This window comes from Entelurus aequoreus, linkage group LG21 (genome assembly GCF_033978785.1).
Source record: "Entelurus aequoreus isolate RoL-2023_Sb linkage group LG21, RoL_Eaeq_v1.1, whole genome shotgun sequence".
NCBI lineage: Eukaryota > Metazoa > Chordata > Actinopteri > Syngnathiformes > Syngnathidae > Entelurus > Entelurus aequoreus.
In genome coordinates, this window is record NC_084751.1 from 19,200,390 (window position 1) to 19,208,772 (window position 8,383).

Below are 8,383 nucleotides of genomic sequence, written 5' to 3' on the forward strand. Positions count from 1 at the left end.
AAGCCGCAGCTGCGTACTCAAGGTACCGCGTCTGCGTATCCAACTCAAAGTCCTCCTGGTAAGAGTCTCTGTTGTCCCAGTTCTCCACAGGCCAATGGTAAAGCTTGACTCATCTTTCGGGAAGGTAAACAATGAAACATCGGCTACGTGTTTGTGTTGCTGCAGCCGGCCGAAATACACCGCTTCCCACCTGCAGCTTTCTTCTTTGCTGTCTCCATTGTTCATTGAACAAATTGCAAAAGATTCACCAACACAGATGTCCAGAATACTGTGGAATTTTGCGATGAAAACAAACGACTTAATAGCTGGCCACAATGCTGTCCCAAAATGTCCTCTACAATCCGTGACGTCACGCGCAGGCGTCATCATACCGAGACGTTTTCAGCAGGATATTTCGTGCAAAATTTAAAATTGCACTTTAGTAATCTAACCCGGCCGTATTGGCATGTGTTGCAATGATAAGATTTCATCATTGATATATAAACTATCAGACTGCGTGGTCGGTAGCAGTGGGTTTCAGTAGGCCTTTAATGGAGATGTTTGGGTGTTGTTTAAAGGGCTTTATAGGCGGAATAGAGCGACTCCCAACGGCTCCATTGTAAGCGGACTTTTGATTGCATTTATTTACTATCTAGAATGCAGAAAAATGAAAAACATATATGTGCTTGTCTGAAATAAGGATTGTGAATGATAGGCACAATTCCAAAAAGAGTGCAGTTCCCCTTTAAATAGGGCGGTCTGCACTACTTTTTTAATTGCCCACTAATAGTACACGCAATTTTATAGTTTGCCCACGCTGTTCAGCGCACGTTATTTGGATCTTAGTACATCAGGCCCTAAATGTCTAGATTAGAAACACACACTGTCACAGTTTTAAAGTATTTATTTTTGTTTTTACTCACAACAATCTCAAATTACACACGCCCCCCTCTAGCGCTCCTATGTTGACCCTCAGTCCACTCGGGTGAGTGAGGCGCGTGCTCGTGGGGACAAAAAGCCGACGCAGCTGCTTCCATTTCTCACTCGGGAGGAGGAAGGGAGGAAGAAAGGAAGCAAGGAAGCCCACGCCACTTGCTGCGAGGACATAACACCGACATTTTATGGACTCCACACCGGCACTCTCACGTCTTAACAAACTTCCTCGGCCACCGGTTTTAATGTGTTTTATGTCTCTGCGCTCCACTGTGAGGTAGACTAGACTGTTTATTTTGTGTTTGTTTTTTGTCACACCGACGCCCCGCCGTCCCGTGGATGCTACTGTTCGAGTCCAGCGGGACCAGCCTGGTTCCGATTCCTTCCACGCGAATTAGGATTATATGTGCCGAGATGCTGCTCGTTCTGTGGCTGCTGCCTCTGAGCGGAGCCGCTCCAACCGAACCAGAGGACACGGGGGTGGTAAGTTGCCTCCGTTTGTTTAGAAGTTTGACATCAAACCACAAGTGGGTTGACATTGATGGGGGGTGGATGCAAATGTTGCCGTGAATGTTAAGCAGCTGAGATTTGATGGGAGGACACATCAGAGCTACACGGCCAAACTCTAAGGCAGTGATGGAGGCTGTGCAGTAAATAAGATGGGCTGTGCAGTAAATACACAAAAAATGTGTTCTTGCCTTTACTGTGAATCCTCTGCTGAATAGAGAATGAGGCTCACTTCCAGCATGGTGGCAGACCGAGACAATAACAGTTTATAGGATATGTCATCTCAGTCATGCTTCTGAAATCTGTCATGGCACACTTTCTGTCAGTGTGGCAAACACACAGAAGTCAGCCACATACCTCATTCAGTTAGGTCGGGGGACAGCAACCCGCGGCTTTTTAGTGCCGTCCTAGTGGCTCCCTGGAGCATTTTTGAAAAAGGATTGAAAGTGGAAAAAGATGGGGGGAAAAATATATATTTATTTGTTTTAGTATGTTTTTTGTTTGATGACAAATATGACACAAACCTTCTCAATTGTCAGAAATCCCACTGTTTAATATGTTTGTGTGTATGTTTCACTGATAGGGATAGACATCTTCACCCCAGAAGCCGATTCGATGCACATCGCGATACATGATCACCGATCATGTATCAACGATACAATGCAATGCGATTCAGTCCTATTCTCGATACGATTCACTCCTATTCTCGATACAATGCGATTAAAAATGATTTCAACAAAGACCTTACAAAGGGGTTCAGTTCGATTAGTTGTTTTATTATGCAGTATCATTCGATTCAGAAATGTTTACGTCTACATCCAGTCTCTTGCCTCAGAAGCTTAACTCTGTACTCTCTGTTTGAACTTGAAGGTTGCATTTCACATTTTTTTTGTGTGGAGCAAACCAATGAGCCTATTTAAAAATGTAAATTCCATCCATCCATCCATTTTCTACCGCTTATTGCCTTCGAGGTCGCGGGGGGGCGCCGGAGCCTATCTCAGCTGCAATCGGGCGGAAGGCGGGGTACACCCTGGACAAGTCGCCACCTCATCGCAGGGCCAACACAAATAGACAGACAACATTCACACTCACATTCACACACTAGGGCCAATTTAGTGTTGCCAATCAACCTATCCCCAGGTGCATGCCTATTTGAAAATGAAATTCCATTTTATTATTAAGCACTCCTCTCTGCTTATTATGTTAACCCATTTTGTTTTGACAAAACATAACTTTACAATTATAGAGGGCACTCTCCACTCCAGTATGAGCAATATGCATGCTCAGTGCAAACAATCATGACTGTTATGCATAGATAACTGTAATTTGTTTGTATAAGAAAGAAATAACAAAAATACAAGTTTCTGATAAAAGTAGAAATATATAAAATACTTTTGGCAGAAAGTTTCTGCATACAACAATACTCTACGTCTCTTCATGTGTGTAGCCAGGTTTGTCGTGCTACTCACGTATTTGATAGCAGCATGGCATTGGTTACATATTGCATGTAGTCTCGTCATTCTTACCATCTTTCTTATAAAACCCGAAGTATTTCCATACGTTCGATTTATGCAAGTGTTTGGTAGCATGGACTATCTCATCACTGTCATCCATGTCGCATGCACTTATTCTCCTTCCCGGAAGTGAGTTTCCTTATGTGCCCGCCCCGGAAATAGGACAGAGTCAGGGCTGCCAGTCAAATCTCACCACAGACCTCCATAAATCTTACGTGAAAAATAAACAACTGAGATTGTATAAAACAAGTTTCTACAACAAGTGACAATAGGCTGAGCAGGAACATTTAGAACATATTAATATCGATCAAACGCATGAATTTAACCGATACAGAGAGGCAAAAGCCGATGCATCACAAACTTGCCCCTGTTGTTTATCGATGCATGATGGAATGTATCGGTGAAGTCGCATCGCAAGTGTATGATTCGAACCACCGGTGTGAATCTGTCCATCCCTATTCACTGATGAGAGTATTTGGTGAACATTGTTTTGTCCTACTAATTTCGGTTGTTCTTCAACTCACCATAGTGTGCACTGTGATGTAACGGTTTGTTTACATGTAAAATCTTCCACTTCTTCTTTGTCTCATTTTGTCCACCAAAAGTTGTATCCTATGCCTAAATGCACAAAGGTGCGCTTTGGCCTTTGGCCATTAAAAGCCAGTAATTTCCAGGAGTTATCTCACCTGCTGAGTAGCCTCTGATTTACTAATGGTTTCTAATGTTGTACAAATGTGTAGAATAAATATTAAATTTCAACATTTCTGTCAACGAAGATTTGCTTCAGCCTGCGACATATACCGTAATTTCCGGACTATAAGCCGCACCTGACTATAAGCCGCACCAGCTAAATTTAGGGGAAAATACAGATTGCTCCACATATAAGCCGCACCCGACTATAAGCCGCAGGGTTTTGATGTGTAATTACCGTAGTATATAGGGGTTCCTGCTACCACGGAGGGGATTGTCGGGACAGAGATGACTGTTTGGGAACGCAAATCGTCCCATTTATTAACAATAAATCTTTCAATCATTCAATCAAACTTTCACATCTTTGACATGGCGAACAGCATTCGTGCAGAGTACAAATAATACAACGGTGCAAAGTAATACAAAGTGCTCGCCTGTACGTTATCAAAATAACCAGCCTACCGGTATATGAAAAGTCAGTCTTTAATCATTGTGTCATCGTCTTCCTCCTGCGTACTAAAACCACCGAAATCCTCTTCGTCGGTGTCTGAGAAGAACAGGCCGTAAATAAGCCGCACCGTTGTATAAGCCGCAGGGATCAGAACGAGGGGAAAAAGTAGCTGCTTATAGTCCGGAAATTACGGTAGTCATTTTGATAGTAGGCTATTACAGCTAATATAAACACTTACATCATGTGTTGCCTTCATTATAACACTTATATACAGCTTTTAATTTTTTGCGGCTCCAGACACATTTGTTTTTTGTATTTTTCTCTTTCATCGTTTTGGGTTGCCGACCCTGAGTTAGGTAAATGTGGCATAAACCAAGGCTTCTTAACCTTTGGTAACTGTAGTCAAACCCAGCAAATCGGCCGATACCAATAATGTTACCAATCATATCTCTACTGCTCGCCAGTGTTACCATATCTGAGTTGATGTGTGGAAATATGGGGAAACAACTACAAAGGTGCGCTTCATTCACTAACGGTGTGACAAAAAAGATCAATTAGAATAATACATAGTTTTGCATATAGAGAACATACAAACCCTTTATTTATTGAATCAAAAATATTGAAATTCAACGACTTAAGTGCATTTGAAAACAGCTAAAATTATGTACAAAGCAAACTATAACCTGCTACCCAAGAATGTACAACAATTCTTCTCAACAAAAAAGGAGAAATATAACCTTAGAGGAAAATCTAATTTAAAACATTTGTATGCACGTACAACACTAAAGACCTTCAGCATAAAACTGCTATGATATGATAAGGGGTAGGATTAAATAAGCTCTGCTTCTACCTACTCCTTTTCGGACATGCTGTAATGAAACAACTGGAAATATGTGATGCATTACATTGTAATTGTATTGTATGCATGTTTGAAATAAACTGAACTGAACTGAATATATGTCTTAAAGGGGACCTATTATGCAAAACCAATTTCTCTTACCTATTGGTTCCTGATTTAGGGTATGTTTTTCCAACATTTGACAGCAGATATCTCCATATATGGTAGAGGTTTGCACAAATCCGCCATTGTAGTCCGAAATAGAAGTCAATAAGTTCCTTTTTTTTAATCTTCTTGTTGTGGGGCAGACTAGCTTGTACATGCACATGCATCCACAGCTGTTTTCATTTCTTATGCAAAGTAGCATATAGTTCTAACTTATATCTGTCAGTAGACTCGATTTGGAAGCGATACAAACTAAAACATGATTAACGGGTTGAAGGCATAGTCGAAGTGGAGGCACATAAATAAGACAGCCCACAAAACTGTGCATACTGAAGAGATGGTCAGAAAGCAGCTTGAAGATGGTCTGTAAAACATAATCAATGCAACATTTTGACCAAATATCCACCATTACATGTTATGTAGACCAGTGGTCCCCAACCACCGGGCCGTGGCCCGGTACGGGTCCGTGGCCCGGTACCGGTCCGTGGACCGATTGGTACCGGGCCGCGGCCTCACAAGAAGTTAAAAAAAAATAATAATAAATTTTAATTTTTTTTTAACTGAATCAACAAAAAACACAATATATACATTATATATCAATACAAATCAATACAATCTGCAGGGATACAGTCCGTAAGCACACATGATTGTATTTCTTTATGACAACAAAAAAACAAAAAACAAAAAATACTACCCCACTCCCCCGGTCCGTGGGACACATATTCAAGCATTGACCGGTCCGCAAGTACAAAAAGGTTGGGGACCACTGATGTAGACCACAAGGAAGTGTTTTAAATGTAGGTAAAAATATATAATATGACCTCTTGAACTGTAAAGTGTTCAATGTATTTATTGTGAGTGCCATTGACCGTTTAACAATATCAGCACAATATTTTAACTTGTTCTTGTTTGAAAGGTACGGCTCCTCAATATCCGGCATAAAAAAGCCATTCATAAACTACTACCTATTAATCATTGGAATCATTTTCCCCTTAAAGTCCTCCTGTGTCCAGTGACTCCATCCATCCATTTTCTACCGCTTGTCCCTTTCGGGGTCGCGGTCAGCTGCATTCGGGCGGTAGGCGGGGTACACCCTGGGCAAGTCGCCACCTCATCCCAATGACTCATTCTCTGAATTTGTAAATATTAAAAAAAACTACACCCATGGTGTTGACACGGACAATTTATGAATCGATCCTCCCTCTTAGGTATCGTGTACTAACCGTGACAATGCTGACACACCAACAGTTTTTGTCATAGTATCCTCTCTCTAGACTTATTAATCTAAATGTTCATTTCCTGTTAATAGCTGCTTACATTCTGCTGTACCGTGGTTCTATCTACTCTTCTTAAACTTTACTAAGCACTTATTTATTTTTTATTTTCTGGCTAGCTTTGCTGCTATCTTAATTATTAACATGCCTGCTCCTGCTTGCACTCGGTGTGTAACATTGCCCTAATACTTGATAATGATGATTAAGATTCTAAGAAATGCAGTTCGAGATGACTATTATTAGCTGAGGGGAGCGGTTCCATTTGATTGTTTGATCAGGAGCTGACAATGATTCCGCTTTTTCCCACACATTACAATTCAAAAGACAGGTAACCAACCTAAAATCCGTCTTAATTCTTAGTGTTTGCCGTACTTTATGCTAAATATCCAATTTTGTTATAATAAGCTAAACTGCTGAGCAGGAGCTCTTCTCATCGCTCATGCAATTTCTAGGGTAATTGCCATTTCTCATTGGCTTCAGGTGATGGGTTTAATTAGCAGAGAAAATATTACAGGCTGAACTGCTGCAGGCGTCATATTTGTTCATAGCGATGACTGTTTTTGTCTCCCATAACAGATTATTGCCTCAAATTTCTAGAACATTCACCTCTGTTCAGCATCAGGGTCCAAAGCTTCTGTTTATCCTCTATTCAAATTTAATGATGGGCATTGTTTTTGTTGTTTTGTTTCCTAATGTCAGGGAACCTGTGCTGTAATGTTTTGGATGTTTGTTACGATGTTCATTTCAGGTGTGTCAAAGCAAGTTATCGAGTTTACTGGACCAGGAAATTTGCTATTAACATGGTTCTATCACGACACAGACTGTATGCGATGTCTGCGTCCTAATATATGCTAAGCTGCTGTGAGATTGGCCTTCCCTTCTTACATAGGGGACAGTTATGTGGATAGATTGAGTGAGTCAAATCAGTGGTTAGGATGTGAATATATTCACCCTGAATCTGATCATTTTATGAGTCACATACAAAAGTAAACTGCTCTTGTACTACAGATTCTATGTCTCATTTAACTCCTCAGTCGACAATCTGGTCGCTGTCAAAGCGATACTCTGAGTTTGAGGCGGTTGGTTTTCCACTGGATGTCACGGCATGAAAATTTCTTATCACGGTTATTGTGACCAAAATTATCACGGTTATCATTATCGCGGTATTTTTAAATGTGCTCAACATTTTCAAGAATTACTGAAACCTTTTAACCAAGTTTTATAAAAAAAAATAAAAAAAAGATTTCCTTTGTAGAAGATACATTTTAGTAGATAAAAACACGGTTTCATATACCTCAAGTAAAAATTTACTGTGCATATGAAAGCAACTCAAACATTATAAACTAAGTAATATGGTAGCAAAAAATACAATAAAATAAAGGTGAACATTGTGCAAGATAGCACTTTATGGACATAACAGATACAAAAAAAATACTGTGCAGTGGACAAGGAGCCTTACAGTATAACCGTTTACATTTCATTGACAGATATCATCCAAATGTCAGATTTTCTATTCATCTATTTTACCACTTATCCTATTCAGGGTTGTGGTGAGCTGTGCTTATCCCAGTTGACTAAGGGTGAAAGGCTGCACCAAAATCAAACTTGTTGGGATTGGACTTGTCTTTAAAGGCCTACTGAAATGAATTTTTTTTATTTAAACGGGGATAGCAGATCTATTCTATGTGTCATACTTGATCATTTCGCGATATTGCCATATTTTTGCTGAAAGGATTTAGTATAGAACAACGACGATAAAGATTGCAACTTTTGGTATCTGATAAAAAAAAGGCTTGCACCTACCGGAAGTAGCGTGACGTAGTCAGTTGAACATATACGCAAAGTTCCCTATTGTTTACAATGATGGCCGCATGAAGTGAGAGAGATTCGGACCGAGAAAGCGACAATTTCCCCATTAATTTGAGCGAGGATGAAAGATTTGTGGATGAGTAAAGTGCAAGTGAAGGACTAGTGGGGAGTTGAAGCTATTCAGATAGGGAAGATGCTGTGAGAGCCGGGGGTGACCTGATAT

The 8,383-nt window shown here is 40.4% G+C and overlaps 1 protein-coding gene across 1 annotated transcript in view; it reads left to right on the forward strand.

The window, feature by feature from the left end:
* Positions 1-1,036: 1,036 nt before the first annotated feature.
* Positions 1,037-8,383, forward strand: part of LOC133638483 (matrix metalloproteinase-17-like) — a 178,242-nt gene continuing 170,895 nt past the window's right edge. Inside the window, exon 1 of the mRNA XM_062031147.1 lies at positions 1,037-1,395. Within this exon, the coding sequence (XP_061887131.1) occupies positions 1,252-1,395 (144 nt within the window). The 5' untranslated portion in view covers positions 1,037-1,251. The remainder of the gene's footprint in view (positions 1,396-8,383) is intronic.